Source organism: Cavia porcellus, unplaced genomic scaffold (assembly GCF_034190915.1).
Source record: "Cavia porcellus strain 051 isolate PalLab524CR breed Dunkin Hartley unplaced genomic scaffold, mCavPor4.1 scaffold_17, whole genome shotgun sequence".
In the NCBI taxonomy this organism is placed as follows: domain Eukaryota; kingdom Metazoa; phylum Chordata; class Mammalia; order Rodentia; family Caviidae; genus Cavia; species Cavia porcellus.
In genome coordinates this window covers 42016864-42034867 of record NW_026947500.1, presented here as the reverse complement: position 1 = coordinate 42034867, position 18004 = coordinate 42016864, and the positions used below count along the sequence as shown (strand labels likewise).

The 18004-nt window shown below is 50.7% G+C and overlaps 1 protein-coding gene across 1 annotated transcript in view; it reads left to right on the top strand.

The window, feature by feature from the left end:
- The window catches only part of Syt13 (synaptotagmin 13), a 37702-nt gene extending 23142 nt beyond the window's left edge, over window positions 1–14560 (top strand). Inside the window, exons 3-6 of the mRNA XM_063227816.1 lie at window positions 1024–1158; window positions 3408–3709; window positions 8968–9097; window positions 10831–14560. Coding sequence (XP_063083886.1) covers window positions 1024–1158; window positions 3408–3709; window positions 8968–9097; window positions 10831–11135 — 872 coding nt within the window. The 3' untranslated portion in view covers window positions 11136–14560. The remainder of the gene's footprint in view (window positions 1–1023; window positions 1159–3407; window positions 3710–8967; window positions 9098–10830) is intronic.
- The last annotated feature ends 3444 nt before the right edge of the window (window positions 14561–18004 follow it).

Sequence of the window (18004 nt, the reverse complement as noted above, 5' to 3'; positions counted from 1 at the left end):
GGAAGACAGGAAAAAATCAGCCCCGGGCCATTTAGTGACTTAGGAAGACCCTGCACCAAAAGAAAAAAGTAGGGTAAAGGGCTGAGGATGCAGCTCAGTGCAAAGGTGCTGGGTTCATTTCCCTGTACCACACACACACACACACACACACACACACACACAGATCTCAGGTAAGTGGAGCTGAGACGACCTAAGAGCTGAGGGCTCTGGGTGCCCCTGAACCCCTCCCAAGGCCATCACTGCTGCAGTCACCTGTGGGATGGTCCTGGAAGCCAAGTTAGCCTTTGGCATCCATCCATCTCAATTTACACATTGGTCACTTCCTGGTCCTTTTCTTAGATGCCCTGGGGACATTTGTTACTATCTGCAGGACCTAATAATGAACCACTTTAGAAATTAACAGCCGCCTCTATTTCTAGTCTCTGAATTGGTCCTGAGCATCGAAAATTCAGTTCTGTTTTGCTTCAAAAGGTATCGGCAGCAGCCACTGGGTTCTTCCAATTCCTACCTTATGTTTGTGTCTCCAGCCCTTTGTTCCTGGAAGCAGGAGCTCTGTGGCGTTGTCGGTGGAGTGAAGCTGGCTGAGATTTGCCTACAGTACAGTCACCAGAATCACACAGGTGTGACAGTTTTCTTCCCCAAAAGAAAGAGCCTGTGGACCAGGCTTCAAGTTAAGAATGTCCCCTGCCTTATTTCATTTACTGTTCACAATAACTTTGGGGAAAAGGGGCTTTAAAGATGAGAACTCTGAGGCTCAGAGAGGTCAAGTAACTTGTCCAAGGTCACACAGTTATTGCACAGGAGCTCAGGCCTGACGCTGCAGCCCATGTCTCGGCCACTGGAATATGATGTCCCTTGAAGTGCAGTGCTTATGACCTCTGGTGTGACCTTTGTGTGACTACCATAGGGATTTTCAGAAACTTTGCATTTGGACTCACGGCTTAGGTGGTAGAGGTGAGGAAGATGTGGCCGGTGAATAGGACACCGGGGTGGCAGTGGCGCTGACAGCTTTGCCTCTCGCAGGTGTGGTGGAGGATGTCTGTGTCATGGAGACCTGGAACCCAGAGAAGGCCGCCAGCTGGAACCAGGCCCCCAAACTGCACTACTGCCTGGACTATGACCGGCAGAAGGCTGAACTCTTTGTGACTCGTCTGGAAGGTACTGCAGGCGGGATGGGAGGGCCTGCATCTGGGGGAGCAGGGGTTAGCACCCCAACAGACAGCCCCAAAGCACGGTCCTCAGTACAGAGATTTTCCTTCTGTTTTTGGTAATCCAAAGTGGGGGTTCCTGGTTGGTAGACATCTTTCCTCCACATCAAGGACCTGTCCTCCCCTCTGAGGCTCCATGATCCGGGCGGGGCCTCCTTCTCAGCTCTGTGTAGTGGGTATAAGGAGCACAAGAACCAGAAGGGGGTGCAATAGCCATGTTTACATGGACACGGCCTGTATCATTTCTGCTTACATCACATTGGCCAGAACCCAGTCACATGACTACGTCTCACTGCAAAGGAACCTGGGAAATGTGGCCTAGTGGGCTGCCCAAGTAAAAGAGGAGTTTTGGGGTAAACATTAATGGCTTCTGCCGTAGGTGCTTTGACAATGGACAGGGTTTGTGGTACACACCGAGGGTCTTCAGAACAGTCAGAAAAGTTTCCACAATCTGAGAACCCGACAGTCTTTCTGAGGGGTTAGGATGTGCCCGTTGTCCCTCTCCTGATAATGCACTTTACCATCAGTAAACAAAGCTAAGACTTTGCAAAGGAATCAGAACCAGAAGTGAAGCCAGATAAACTGGGCTTCTGTGATAAATTATCCTTTGTTTTTGTGTTGACTGGCTTTCTGTTGGTGTGATAAAATACCTGAAAAAAATCAATTTAAAGGGAGGGAAGGTTTATTTTGGCTAATGGTCATTTTGTCCTCTTGCTTTGGGTCACCATCAAGGCAGAAGGTCACAGCAGGAGTGCAGGGTAAGGGAGGCCAGGAAGCAAAGAAAGAAAAAACCCAGCATCTCCTGTCCCATTCAAGGCCACACCCACAATGACTCAACTTCCTCCCTCGAGGCCCCGCCTCTTAAAGGTCCCGCCTCCACCCATCAAGGCCATCAGCCTGAGACAGAGCCTTTGGGGAACACCATGACAGTTTTTGTTTTGTTTGTGGTACTGGGGATTGAAGCCAGCTAGGCATGCACTTTACCACTGAGCTACATCCCTGGCCCCTAATTTTTTTTCTCTCTCTTTTTTGAGTGGTTTTCCTTTTTGCTGTCTTTTAAATTTTTTAAGCAATTCCATATATTTTATTCTATGTGGTCCTCACGATAGTGCCGTTTTACAGACCAGGAGCCTGAAGTCTAGCAGCTCCTGTGGCTGGTCCAAGATCGCTCCAATTGACTGGTGACCGAGACAGGACAGGGCAGCCCCTGACCCTCAGCAGGGAGTTCCATCCATCCCGACAGCAGCGCTGGTTCTCCAGCTTCTCTCCCTGAGAAATACCAGCTCCCGCTTCCCAAATTCTCACTGAGAAGCCAGTTACCAAAGTACCACAGAGGGGAATTCTGGGTAAATCCACATGGTGACCATTAAAAATACTCTGATTCAAGGATATAAAGCAGCACACTGAGAAAGCACACAGAGGTTCAGGGAATGCTAGGATTTGAGTCTTAAGTGTTCATCAGAGGCCCCTGCGGCAAAGGCAGGCTTCCCTGGGTGGCACTGATGGGCGCAGGTGGACCCTTTAGGATGGGAGCCTGGTGGAAGTTCTCTAGCTCATAAAGGGGGCAATGGGACACGGGTCTCTTCCTCTTGCTCCTGGTTTTTCATTGGCCATGATGTGCTGCCTCACTGAGGACCACAGATGATGACGCCAATAGACCGTGGGTGGAACTTTCAAAACTGTGAGCCAAACAGACCTTTCCTCTATTTAACTTGATCTGTCTCGGGCATTTGTTATAGTGACAGGAAGCTGACTAATACAATGCACATTGTGACGCATTAAAACACCAGGGTTCCAATTGGAAAACAGGATCTATGAGGGAGCAGCCAGATGAGTCACATCCCAAGGGGTAAATATTTAACTTAAGGACTGAATGAATCACAGCATGAGTAATAACCCTGATTAAAGGGGGGACCCTGGGCCTTGGGGAGATCTCAGACTCCTGACCACAGAAGGGCTCTGGGAAGTGTTATTCCGGTCAGTGCTCTTCAAGAGGACCCACAGTGCTGAGCTGTACTGACCTCACTCCTCCACGAGCTCCTGTTTATGTCTTGTGCCAGGGATGACACTGTGCCTGGGTGCTCGGCCTGGGGTTCTGCATATGCCCAAGGTCACGCCCTTGAAGCTGGCTTCCACAGCCCTCATGAGGAACATGCTTCCTTCTCTCGGTCCTCAGAAAGCGTGTGTTTTTTCCCACAGCTCTGACCAGTGACCAGGATGGTGGCTGTGACTGCTATGTGCAGGGAAGTGTGGCGATCAGGACAGGATCTGTGGAGGCGCAGACGGCTCTGAAGAGGCGGCAGCTACACACATCCTGGGAGGAGGGCCTGGTGCTGCCCCTGGCGGAGGAGGAGCTGCCCACGGCCACTCTGACGCTCACCCTCAGGACCTGTGATCGCTTCTCCCGCCACAGCGTGGCTGGGGAGCTCCACCTGGGCCTGGATGGGGTGACTGTGCCCCTGGGAGCTGCCCAGTGGGGCGAGCTGAAGACTGCGGTGAAGGTAGGGGCCGTCTCACAGGGATAGGGAGAGGCTGACCATCGAGCGTTGGGGCAGAAGGCTGGGCCAGAGTGGACAGAGCACACCTGGAGACCGTCACGTTGGGAGGAGAGGTGCAGAGAGGCCTTGGACAGGGCTGCAGCTGGAGCAGACTTGTGGCCTGGGACTCAGAATTGCTGGGGTTCATTTGGCCAGTGTTCGTTGCCTACCAGAGATACCCCCTCTCATCTTCACGCAAAGCTCCCTGGGTGTCCGTTGGTCACATGCAACAGCAGTACCATCCATCCTTTTTTGGCTGTATTTTTTTGGTTTTTTTGAGATAGAATCTCACTGTATAATCCAGGCAGGCCTTGAGCTCACTAGGTAGCTTAGTCTGGCCTTGAACTCGTGGTAACCCTCCTGTCTCAGTGCTGGAATTAGAGGTATGCCCCACCACATGCAGCTAGCATCCGTGTTGAATTCCACTCACCCTCTGTGTGTACCTACTATGTGTCAGGCACTGCAGGAAGATGTGGACCAGGGGTGGGGGAGGCAGTGCTCCCCACTCACAGAAAGTGCAGGCTACAGCGATAAACCATCTGACCAGTGATGGCGATAGTGACTTCTGACATGTGGGATTCTGTGGACTGAACCAAAATGCTGCAAAAGAAAGTTCTAGAAGGCCTGGTGCACAGACCGCATGGCCCACAGCACTGTACACATTTCCTGTCTGGCGCCTTCTAGATTGTTCGCGTCCCCTGTGCTGCAGCAGTAAGACTGCTAACCAGGCACCTGCCTCTCTCCCTTCCTTTTTCCTTCCCTCCTTCCTCTCTTCCCGTCTTCCTGTCTTCCTGTCTTCCTGCCTCCTTTTCTTTTTTTTTTTTACAGTACTGGAGATTGAACCCAAATTTCACACTGAGCTACTTTCCCAGCCCGGTCTAATTTATTTTTTAATTTTTGAGACTGTATCTCAAAGTCGCCCAAGCCAGGTTTGAACTCGTGACCCTCCTGCCTCAGCCTCCCAGAGGGCTGAGCTTGTAGATGTGTTATCACTGTGGGCTCAGGCTGCTTGTATTGGTCAGGGTTTTACTAGAGAGAACAGATATAACCCAGGATATACAGAAACAAGATTGGCTTACAATAGTCACAGAGTCCGATGAGGAAGCGTGCAGAGGGTGTCTACGCACTGGAAGCCTAAGGATTTAATCTAAGGTTTGGAGTTCACCCTAGTGTCTTGTGCAAGTCCACATCAGCAGGCTGATGGGTCTGCGACAGAAGGCCGAAGGCTCTGTGATGAAAGGTGAAGAGCCTACACTGGAAGCCAGGAGGCGAGATCCAAACCAAAGGCGAACACTGGAGCTTCTCCCAAGAATGGAATGGATTCGTCCTTCCTCCTCCCCTTTTATACCTCGAGGTGATGACCCACCCTGGGGTGGGTCTTCTTCTACATCCTTGGGTGTAGAGTTGCTAAACCCATTTAGTTAGCTTCTAACTATCTCAAGTTGACACAATCAATCAACCACTACAATCCACTCCTTGTCACCTTGGCCTGCTTAACGCCTCAACCCTCAGCACCTCCCCCTCTCCACCTATTTATGCTGGTAACTTTCCTCAGGTGGAGCATCTTTGCCCAACACCATGCTGACGTAATCCAGCTGGTGTTAAGTTGACCCCCAGTTCTTAATCCCTAACACTGCTATTTCTGAGTCCTCCCATACATCAGCAGCCATCATTAGGACAGCCTGAGTTCTTCCAACTACTTTCCAAATCCACCAGGGAGAGAGAGACTCTGTGATGGTCCCATTTGTGACCTGACGCTTGCTGTCACTGAGGGACCTGCATGGTCACCAACCCGGACACCGACAGCGCAGCCTGGAGGCCGGTGATTGGACTCTGAACCCTGCTGTCTCATCCCGCCACACGCTTGCACCTGGCAAACAACAGGTGCAGGTCTCAGGAGCCTTTCCTAACAGATACTCAGCGCTCAAGGGCAAGAATGGTGCCGCTCCCCACCTGCCCCCCCAGCCAGCCTTTCTTCCTTGCCTCATTTTCCCCTTTTTGCTCAGGCAGGGAAAATGGATAAAATAATCACAGCCACTGCTGCATGCAGCGAGATGGTTCCACAGCATCTTGGTAATTAGCGTGTGAGCCGGGCTCGGGTGGAACAGACGGGGGACCAGCTTCCTCCCGAGATGCAGAGCCCCTCCTCCCCTCCTTGCTGAGCCTTGAGGCTCTGTTACAACCCTCGAAGGGCTGACCAGTCCCAGGCACCTCCCTGGCTTTGATCTCTCTGCCTTGAAGAGCAATATTATTCATTCATTCTGCAAATACTGTCTCCAGGGGACGCAGTCCAAACTGCAGTGGAGCCCCATTACCACAGCCACAGCTGCTGATGCTCACCCCTCTGCAGCTCTCCCCAACATCCACTTCCCTTGGGAATGCCAGGCAGAGAGACCCTCCAGCTAGCCAGGGACGCCCCCCCAATCTTGGTAAAGGGCACAGGCTGATTTAACCCTGGCTGGGGGAGCCTGCAGCTGTGGGGCCCCAGGGGTTCACTTCTCTGGGCCAGAAGGGGTTAAGAGAGGCATGGGCAGTGCCCTAGTTCTAGCCAAAGACACTCAGCCAAAAGTGGCTTGTGCGTCACCCGGCCCCACAGTGAGACTCACTCTGAGAACAGCCTGGAGTGATTCATTGAGAGCCACAGAGAAGGAGGGGTGAGGAAGCAGCCAGGATGCCAAGGGGCAGATGCCAGCCCACGGCACTAAGGTGCAGAGACAGGGGCCCCACCCCCACCCCAGGCTAGGGAAGCAGAAGCCTGCGGCCGTCACCCCACAGCTACAGACAGCGCCAACCATGGACCCCTGACACAGGACCTCGAGGCAGGAGGCAGGTGCCCATTCCGGCTCTGCTGCCACCCTGCTGGGTGCCAGGCACTTGTGCCCAGACCTTGGTTCCTTTTCTGCGAAATGAGAGGCTGGGTGTGTCCACCTGGGCAGCCAGCAGCCATGAATTTAGGACTCAGGCTTCCGTTTCTGACCAGCCTCCCTTCCCTTCCCAGTGCAGGTGGCTGTGCCTGAGAGGAATGAGATCCTTATCTTCTGAGGGTCACTGTCAAGGTTAAGTGGGGTGTCTCACCTGTGAACAGTTTTATTATTTTTTTGACATTTATTTGGTGCCTACTGTGTGCCAGGAGCTGGGGTACACAAGGAACTTCCAGCCCCGGGAGCGATGGTGTAACTACATTGAGCACATAGTAAATGTTTAATAAACAGTAGTTGCTGTCACTCAGATTCCTCAAGGTTCCTTGAAGGTCTAAAACTAGTTTTTCATAGATGAATCACTTGTGGCTGGCCGAGTCACTGGCATCTTAACTAGAGACGTTTTTCCTGTGTGGAAGGTGTGACCCATGGCCAAGTGAGCCTGGGCAGAGGGCCGGCCGCTGCTTCATCCAGTTTCATTCGCAAAGCTCCTATGGACCCAGAACCAGTGCTCAAGAAGTGGCAATGACCTTTCCACAACTAATGGTGACAATCCAAGCTGACAGTGCCATAGAGCCCAGGACACACTGGGCTTTGATCTGAACCTTTGCTTATGAACTCAGTTTAATTTTTACAACAACCCCATAAGAGAGAGATAATAGTAGTCCCATTTTACAGATGGAAAAATTGAGCCTCAAAAATTTAAGTTATTTGCCATATCACACAGCTATGAAACTCAGACCCAGCTTTCGGAGTCTGCACCCTCAGCATTACCAAACCTTGCTCTGGGTTATTAATAATCACTGTAATTTTGACAGCTGTCATGATAATTTACAATCTTTCATGAGGACTTGTTAAATGCATTTTCTCATTTGATCTCTGCCATCTGTATTTCCTCATAGCGCTGAACCACCCATGCAATCACTTCCTGTCTGTCACCCCCACCCCACCCCACTGCAAACTCCGTGGCCACTATGGGTTGTTCATTGCAGCACCTGAAACATAGTAGCAGCCTTTTGCACGCCTGCTGCATGGATGAGTCTCTTTTTGCTGCACAGGGAACCACTATGTGGAGCAGGCAGATCGCTTTCTTGGGTAGCAGTTGTCACCACACATGCTCATGCTCAGCGTGATGGAAGGAAGCCCGGGGCACCTTGGTGAACTTAGCCGGGGCGGCTGGGTGGGGGTGCTCCCTGACGCACCTCCACTGCGTAGTGGGGGAAGGAGGACAAAGCTGAGAAGGCGGGAACGGGACTGAACTCCGTGACATCGGGCGAGACCAGCTTCCGTGGTCATCCGCCTTCCCCACCCCTACACCGTGCAGCTGGCCAGGTGGGTGGCGGTCTCCAAACCCCCAGCTCCAGGGAGAAGCTTTCGGTCATGTTTTTATTTGCTTGTTCACTTGTTTTCCTGTTCCTTGATGAACATATTGAATTCAAGCAAACTCATACAGGACCATCACAGAAGAGACGCTCTGTGAAGTGCGCAGGGGACAGTTGTGTCCCGGTGCTGCCCGGAGGCTCTTGTCTCTGGGGCACTTTCTGCCACCCTGTGTCTGCAGTGTCTTGTTGCCTTTGGCCCTCCGTTGACCAAGCCAGCCTCTGCTCAGCATTATTCCAGCATTTTATTGACTCTGGCTCCCCAGAGGAAATTGGATTTTCAAACAGAGAGATGAATTACAACTCTCCATGCTCCAAAAACCTGATTGGTCAATGCAGTGATTCTCAGGCTGTGTGCCCTGGATCCCAAGAGTGCTGCAGTGGAACCCCAGGAGGCTAGGGATGAGGTGGGACCACAGGGTCAAGGGGATCCCAGAGTTCTGCCCCTCCTGCATCTTGAGTGTCATCTCCTTGTTCTGCATGGGACTGAAAACTGGAAACTTATTACAGTAAAAGACACATTACCATTCACCTCTCTAGAGTTGCTCCAGAAAGTGGCAAGGACAGGACAGGACAGGACAACTGTGTTCGAAGCAATGGGAGGATTTGGGGGGAGGAGTCATGCAGTGCGTCTTTGGGTGTAATAAACCTTTTTACTTAAATTCTCACCATGTTTTTGATCATCCCTTGTATGTTGGGTCTGAATATATGACACATAGAAAAATCACATTTTGTGGCAAGCAGCAAACTCCTGCAGATACCCACACCTCATAATACTCCACTGCTCTGCAGCGGGAGAAACCAGGGGTGAGCAACTCCTGGACGCCCCTTTATACCAGTTCAGTGCCACCCCAGGCTGGGCAATGCTTGTGGGCAGAACCCACGCCCGCTGCGACTCCCTGCTGTGTGTCCCCGTCTGTTTCAGGAGCCATCGGCAGGGACGGGAGAGGTCCTCCTATCCATCAGCTACCTGCCAGCTGCCAACCGCCTCCTGGTGGTGCTGATTAAAGCCAAGAACCTCCACTCCAACCAGTCCAAGGAGCTCCTGGGCAAAGGTGAGTGAGATGAGAGGGCGGAGCCAGGTGCCGGGTCATGGGGACGTTGGCAAGGGGCACGACAGAGTCGCCCTCCACCCAAGGTCACGGCCACATCTGAAGGCCACATTCTGTCCTTTGAGTTCACACTGTCATTCCAGCCCATCCCCGCCACGTGGGTCCAGCAAAGTGCTCCCTGGGCTCCCTGCCTAGGAGATCCACCATGGCAGCTGTCAGCCTGCGCACGGATCCAGGAAGCCAGGGGTCAGGCTCTGGCCACGGCGAGGAGTCCTGCTCCCAGGGACCTGCTTCCGGGCAGGTGCTGAGTGGGGAAGCCTGAGTGCTTTTCCTCCCATCTCCTCCAGCCTCCTCGGGCTCCTCTCTCCCTGTTCTCAGCCTTAGCTGACTGCCACCCCCGCACCAGCTGAGTGTGGGTGACACAGAAGGTATGTGGGTGCCGGGCAGAAGCTTAGGGAGTCTGTGCCCCATTTATCCACATAAGCCTCTTTTCAGCACTCTGGACGCCTCGGTTGTTCCTTTTGGGGGACTCCGGTGCAGGACCCAAGGCCTGAGACCAATGCAGGCTCTTCTGTCCAAGTAGGAAGGTGGCTGGGTTAGCACTGCCATTGTGTGAGGAATCTTGGAACAAAAGTTTTGGGCAAATGAAATCCAAAAAGGTCAGCCAGAGTTCAGTGCTTTTTCCCGTTCTCTCTGTCTCTCTGTCTCTCTGTGTCTCTGTCTCTGTCTCTGTCTCTGTTCCTTTACAGCTCCATTAAGGACAATCACAGCATAGCATTTTGTCTCTCAAATATCTGTACTGAAATAACAAACTAACCACCCAGAGGTGATAATTATAGCAATAAATACAAAGTAACAATTATTTTCCTATTAGCTTGGGGAACCTTGACTAAATGATTTGGTGCTGAACTATGAAAGTCTCTCTGGTGGCCCGTTTGTGGGTTTTTCTGGGAGCAGCAATATTGGTCCAGCCCCAGGACAGGGCAGGCAATCTGCCTTCACCCTCCACATGATGCTGGGGTTCTCAAGAAAAGCTTACAGCAAGTACAGATGGGATGAGAGTTTGATAAAGTCACAAAAAGACTTGGGAAGAGTCTTTTTGTGGGAGGGAGGGAGTCAAAAGATGGCTTGTTTTTTTAGCTTGAGTTGAAAATGGAGGTGCATGGCACCTCAATCATTGTGCTGGACTTGGTTTGGTCTGGGGCCAGGATGTCACTTGGGCTCAAGGTGGCAATGATTCCCTGCACCTCTGACCTGCACCTGTATAGGCCAACCCACCACCAGCCTTGAGCGTTATGCTACAGGCCGAGCATCGCTCATCCAAAACTCCGAAGTCCAAACTCCGGAAACTTTTTGAGCCCAAGTGGGGAATTCCATGGCGGGAAACTTTGTTGTATATACAAAGTTATTTTTAAAACTTGTATAAAATCGCTAACCGGCTGTGTGTGTAAGAAACATAAATGAACTTCATGTTTAGATGTGTTTTCTATCCCTCAGATATTTCATTAGGTATATGTATACATTCCAAAATCTGAAGGAAAAAAAATGCCAAATTTGAAACACTTCCGGTCCTAAGCATTTTGGAGAAAGGATACACAACCAGTGTTGCCCAATTTCCATAGGTTACTGTAAGTTCTACAGAGGCAGAGGCTTCTGTATAAACACAGCCCATCATCAGCCCTCAGATGCTCACTTGGTCTTTCTGTCTCTTTCCTCTCATCCCCTGCCCCCTCTAGATGTCTCCGTCAAGGTGACCTTGAAGCACCAGGCTCAAAAACTGAAGAAGAAGCAGACGAAACGGGCCAAGCACAAGATTAATCCTGTGTGGAACGAGATGATCATGTTTGAGCTGCCCGACGACCTGCTTCGGGCCTCCAGCGTGGAGCTGGAGGTGCTGGGCCAGGATGAGGCGGGGCAGAGCTGCACCCTGGGCCACTGCAGCCTGGGGCTGCACGCTTCCGGCTCCGAGCGCAGCCACTGGGAGGAGATGCTCAAAAACCCGCGCCGGCAGATTGCCATGTGGCACCAGCTGTGCCAGTAGCCAGCCACCGAGACCGCTCCTTTCTGGGGCACAGCCCTCTCCTCCAGCCCCAGCTGCCCCGTGCAACCTCCTCTGCCCCATCCTCATTCTGACAGACTGGGACTCCATGCCTCTTTGCTCATCCCACTCTTGTTTCTAAAAAACAAAGTAAGTGTGGAAATGGGCCATCACATTGGGTCCCACTGAGGAGTGCAGCTTGCTCCTCTGTGCTGTGGAAAAGAGGCATCTATCAAACACACCTGTGCAAGATTTGCAGGCAGAGGGTGCGGTGGGGGTAAAATGCAGAGAGAATTTAATTCAGGGACTTGTGGGTGCAAAGAAGATGGTTTCCTAAAAATCAGCATTTTGACGAGGAGGAGAAGGAAATGAAATGATCCTGGATCAACGCAAAGCATTAGAGCTGGTCTGCATGAGATGAAACCGAACCCCCACCCAAGCAGCCCTGGACCCTGAGTGCTGAGACTCAGCCGCCAGCTCCTGGGCCCTGAGGAATCCCAGAGCAGAGATCCTGGCCAGACTGCTCCTCTGTCCTTGTGAGCGCTGAGATTCCAAGGCAGAGGTGGGACCCGGAGAGGTCCTGTCCGCAACACTCCACGTGGGCTTCCAGCCTCCGTCCACGAGGGGCCCCGACACCTGGAGGCAGCTGCCCCAGCCCTGGGCACCTCAGTCCTCCGTGCAAACTCGGAGCCTCTGTTTTTCATTCAATTCATAATGGTGAACTGTGTGCTTTTCCAGCTCCTCTTCTTGGATTACATTTTGTGCTTCTTATGGAAGGATTTTATTGTTTTATCTTGAAGTCAGCTTGCCCTTGAGGAACCTTCTCCCACAAAGTGTAGGCGGGATCCCCGCTCCGTGGGTCGCTGGGCTGGATTCGGAGCATCCTTGTCACTCACATCTACCAGCATTACCAAACTGAGCCTGTGTGACAGATCGATCCCTTCTCTGCACTCCAGCCGCTCCTGGAGAAAGCTGGTTATAAACGTGGCCTACGCCATCTGACTGCACGAACGTGGAGAGGAAAGACAGCTTCACCAGGCAGTGAGGTCTTTTGCAGACCTCCTCCCTCCCCGGGTTCTGGAGTTCTTATCATTTTAACCAGTAAATATTTTCAACCTCCTTATCCCCACATGGATGTCCCCGTTGTGACTAAATCTAACCGAGGGGACCGCACTACTCACCTGTGATTCTGCTCTCGTTACCCTACATAACCCCGTAGCTTGGCCATCTGTAAAGAGGGACCCACCTCCTGGGATCCTGGCTGTGTGCGTGACATGGCAGGTGCACAAGCGTTCAAAAGCTGAGGCATTCCTCAGCTAAAAGCAGACTCTGAGACCACTAGCAGGTCACCTTCAAATGGGGTCCCTGTCCTGCACTTCAAATTGGCAGCTGAGAATGCCCAGAAAGTTGTAGAGCTGTTCAAATAATTCCAGAACCACGGATTCTGTATTTGAACTTCTTTCCATCTAATCATATCCAAACTCTGGACCCTCCAATATCAGCCCCATTCCCCGGTGGGAGGGAGGGTTCCAGGATGAGTGAAGAGCATCGTTCTTAAGTCCAGCTGTTCTTGGCCTCTCCTGAGCAAGGACTTTCTAATCTTTTGTCATTATTTGTTCCTTCTATGCAGAAATGGGAAACTCCTAGAAACAACTTCTACCCACTCCGTACAATTGAAAAAAAATCATACAACCCCTCTTTCATGCGCAAGGCTTTCAGATAATGGCACACCTTGATCTTTCAGGTTGAGCAGCCCTTGGACTAAGTGGTTTTTGCAAAGGTGCAGTGTTGTCTTTGGTTTCTTGAAATGTTTCTGAGTTCATCTTCTGGCCTGGTCTCTTTTTGGTTGGCTTGACAAAAAGAGAACCAGGTATTTCCTAGGTGACCTGAAATCTGGCCAGCACCTGCTACCCTAGAAATGTTTGGTTTCTAAACTTAAACATCGGGAAACATGAGTCTGCTTCCTTATCCATCAGAGCACTGCCTTACAGCCCCAGCAGAGGACACCTGAGCAGTGCTGGACAGGGCCCCTGGTCCAGAATACCAACGCCACCCCAAGTCATCCCGTTCACTTCTTTGGATCTCAAAGGTTTAGTTTTCTACAATCTCAACTAAAGGTTGCCCCTGATAGGACATCTTATGTGTCACCGTCACCCCACTTAGCAGGGAAGTACAGAACTGACAGAGGCCTTACAGGGGCCTCATTTGGATCTTCATTGGTGGCTTCCAAGCGCTAAGGATAAAGCTGTCTCATGGGGGCTCCATCCAGGCTTGCTGAATGAGTGAATGCAGGATGGATGGGCTGTCACCAGAAAAGGACAGTGCATGGCAGAACAGGGAGGGCCCTGGATGAGTTGGCAGGGAGAAAGGTGTCAGCCATTCCAACAGTTGGCCTGGAAATTCGTGACACTGAGGATCAGCCTTCACCTAATGACAGCCTAAGTTCTCTGTGTAAGTGGATTTAACAAAAGAAGAGACTGTAACTGTTATGCTTTCCCACCAAAACGCTATGCTGGTGAATTTTAAATTACTGAAGAAGGTTGTGTATGGTGACCCATGCCTGTAATTCCAGCACTCTGGAGGCTGAGGCAGAAGGATCGCTGTGAGTTCCATGCAGCCTGGGCTACGAAATGAGCTCCAGGCCAGCCTGAACTGCACAGTGAGACCCTGTCTCAAAAAGACAAAACAAACAAACAGAATTACCCAGAGATGTCAGACTGCCATGTCAAAAAATTTCAGTAACCTTTGCCTCAGTTTACCTCGTACCAGACACACTTGCAATTTACCTTTGAATTCGAGTGATTCAGTCTGTGTGGACAGTTGACCACTTTTGAAAGGGGTACCTTGTTCTCAGAGGAGCATTTTCTAAGAAAGGCATGAAGCAGAGATGGAAACAAAACAGGAGAGTATTTCAGGCTGGCTGTCACCCTAAGGGGGATCTGCTTCTGTCCTAGAGACGGCCAAGGGCTTGGAGGGTGACGAGTCCATCTCCATCCATCGGGGACTTCACTAACCCAACACACACTTGTTGAGTCCTGCTCCTCAAGACCTTGCATGTGTCTGTCTCTTCCGATTGAAGATGTGACTCTTGGTGGGGGTCAGGTGACAAGCCACCCTAGCTGAAGCCAGGCAGAGTGGGCAGAGGGGGGCAGGAGTGCTGCTCTTGGGGGCCACTTCCTTCTGGGTGGAAGGGAGCCACATGGAAGTGGGGATGTGACAGAGACCTGGTCCTTGTGATGTGTTGCCGCCTTTGTTATTTCCTGTGGTCAGTTGCTCTGTGTGTGTGTGTGTGTGTGTGTGTGTGTGTGTGTGTGCCCATCATGAACCGAAGCACAAAAAGATGCATGAGATATTGTAGTCATGTATCCTGTGTCACACTCTGGAACCAAACCATTGCAGTGGTAAATAAATAACTTCCAACAGGGTCAGCAGCTTGGTGTTTCTCTTTTCTTCCCTTTCACTTAATATTTCAGGCATATAAAATGCAGGGGGAAAAAAAGCACGCAGTAAGCTCTCTTGAGCCACTAGAATCTAATGAACCTTGACAGCTGCAGCTCAGGCTGCTCTGTGACTTTTAACTTCAAAGACTGGCATCCTGGCCTCGGGTTTTCATCCTAAGAGGTCCTACGGACTTGAACACATGTACATATGAACTCTGAGCAATAGACCTATTTTGTGAGTGCTGTAAAGCAGTATTTAAATTACATAACACTATTTTTGCTCAAAATTAAAATTTTGAACTTCAGCTATGCAGGCAGAGGAGTTCTAAACGGAGACATACATAGTGTTAATTTGTTTCTCTTTCACTGCTGTATAATACTCCATGGTACAAATATACCACATTCACTCTTTTTCCTTCCTCTCCTCCCTCCCTCTCTTCCTTCCATCTTTCTTCCCTCCCTTCATTCCTCTTTCTCTTACAAGAAATGCTGTCATGAACACTCTTATGCAAGTTTCTTGAAGGTATACACCTAAGAGTGAGCAGAATTGCTAGGAGAGAGTGTCATGTGTTTATGCATGCGTGTGTGCCTTGGGGGTCTTTTGCAAGCACTGGATCAAAGGGGCCACACGTTATTAGGGATGCAAGGGTTTTAACCCCTTTAAGCCCTCCTGAGAGCTAACCCTCACTCCTGATGAAGAGTGGGGTGCATGCCTGTCTTTCTTTCACAGCCCCCAGAGCAGTGCTCCTGTCTCTGAAAGCTCCATTAGCAGCAGTGGTGTCCCTGAGCGCCAGGTGGCAGCAGAGACAAGGGGACTCCCAGCGTCCTCCCACGCTAGGCCCCAGGTGGCCACTGCAGGGTGGTCTCCAGAGGAAGAGGCCCTGGCATTTCAAGGGGCAGGGCCTGCATTTTAAATCCCTGGGAAATTAGCCAGGGCACATGGAATTAATTGAAGCTTCTTAAACAGGATAAATGGTCTGTAAAGAAAGCCATGAAATGTCTTTACTTTCTAAGTCTGTGCACATAATTCTTTATTTAGTATTATATATGCATATTATATTCTAATGATAACCAGGATTTTTACTGTCATAATAAAATATGATAAGTGGGTTTTATCCCACAGAGCCAGCTATGACATAGACTGCGCTCCCCAGAGAGCTACGAATGGCTGCAGGAGGATGCATTCACTGATTGCCACGGCTGGGGCTCCCCTCCGATGTGCCTCACCCTGCTCCTCCACACCAAGTTGCCTCGTAGCCAGAGGAGCATGATGGGAATTCAGGACCTCCCGCTCCAGTGGAGCTTGGGTCCTGGCCACCATCATGGCCCTGCGTGAGTCACTTGCCTGTGAGCCTGAGTTTCCACCTTTGTAGAATGAATTTGGACCAAATGAGCGCTAAGGACCCTTCTAGGTCTAATCTTTTGTGATTTCTCATCTAGATTGGCTACAACTTACTTTGCACACCTTAAGCATCCTGGTTCATGCATAAAACAAACCCACCCCACGTGCACGTGTGTCTGCACCCCTGCCCCACTCCAGGTAGAGCTCATGAGCACCTCCTGAATGGTTCCTCCTGACAGCCACTGCTCTCCTAGACACTGCACCTGAGACTCTGAGTCAGCCTTGTCTCATTTGCTTAATTGCTGATAGAGTCACTGGTAATTTTCCACCAAGAGTTTCTATTTTTAGAGCCAGTTGGAAGCACCATCCTTTCAAGAGCTTGGAACTTGAGCATCTGTCCCATCTCCCTCCAAGCCCAGATGCCTGGCAAGAAGGGTAAAGCAGATGATGTGGCTCTAGATGGATGTAGGTTGGCTGCTGTCCTGGTGGTGGTGCACTTCCCCCTGCTCTCTGTCTCATCTCCTCCAGGTGAGCAGCACAGATGGTCCCTGGCAGGGACCTGAGCAGCTTTCCCAACTAGAGACAGAGGCACCTACCTGGGAGGAGGATGCAGGAAGTTAGTCTTGGTACTGGAAGACAGATATTGCCATGGCAACCAGTCTAGCAGTGATCACCATGCGATCAAAGCCATATGGTGGCTTGTTCCTAGTCAGATTTGGTCTCCAATTATTATGGTTCCAATTGTGACGTCCTTCCAAAGCCTCATGTCCTCATGGAGGAACTTTTTGGGATGGGTGTTTGATACTGGATTAACCCACTGATTAGCGTAGTTCTGGGTACAACCAATGGATTTTCTGAAGAGGAAAGACCCACCCTGGGTGTGGGTGCACCAACCAATAGGTTTGCAACCTAGATGGAATAAAAAAGGAAAGGAAGCCTGGCGGCCTCCTGCCTACCGTGCTATGGACTGTTTCTCCTCTCCAGTACACCTCTGCCACGCTGCCTGGGAACCAGCCAACTATGAACTGAAGCCTCTACAAATTGTGAGCTAAAACAGATCTTTCCTCCTTTAATTTGTGGGTACTAGGTATTTTGCAGCAACAGGAAGTAACTAAAATACCCATCAACACGGCCCATTTTGGGGCATGATTTACCATCCCAGTTTCCTGATGATCATTCTCAATATTTCAGGCCTTTTGGCAGATGGGGAGGGGAAGCAGCAAAAATCCTTTTTCAGGAGACCACAAATTCCAACCAGAAATAATTGAGGACAATATGCCTTTGTAGCCAAAACAAAAAAAAGAATTTTGAGGGCTTTCTCCCTTGGAGGACTATGGGAGATGAATGTTAGGAGCAGGAGAGGGAACCCTGGGGACACCCCCTCACCCAAGGTAGCCCCTTCTGGATGAAAATTATAGCATCGGGGACTCCCAACACTGCCTGGCATTTATTTAATCCTGGTCTGAGAGGTCATCATAATGATGCTAGTAATGATAACTAATTAACACAGAGTAAACTATGCTGTGAGCTAAACAACTAAAGAAAGAGGCTCAGTGACTTGGCCAAGGTCTTGTGGCCTAAAAGGCAGACATAGCACAGAATGTGGTACTGTCCCATCCTGAAGTTTACCTTCTGGGGTACAGTCAGTGGCTAAGGTTCTTTCCTGGGGGGTCACTTTGATGAAAAGGTAGTAACCTCAAAATGCTACCAGGAACCATGAAATCCAAGCACTACTAAGCTGGTAAGAACTAGAGAGGTCCCCACAGGAGACTGGGAGCCACCTGAAAGACAGTGTGTGGTGTCTTAGTCACCTTCCTGGTGCTGAGACGCAATGCCCAATACCCACTTTAGAGAAGACGTTTATTTTGCTTCACAGTTTCAGTAGTTTTGGTCCACATTCAGCCAGCTCCATGGCAGAAGCAAGATAGTAGAGGAGTCTTGCCAGAGGAGAGCTGCTCAGCTCATGGTGGCCAGGAAGTAGAGAGAGAAGGGAGGAGCCACGGAGGCAGATAGAGGCTTCCAGACCACGTCTGCAGGGACTCACCTCAGCCAGGCGCTACCTCCTAACAGCAAGTCAGCTATGGGACCCC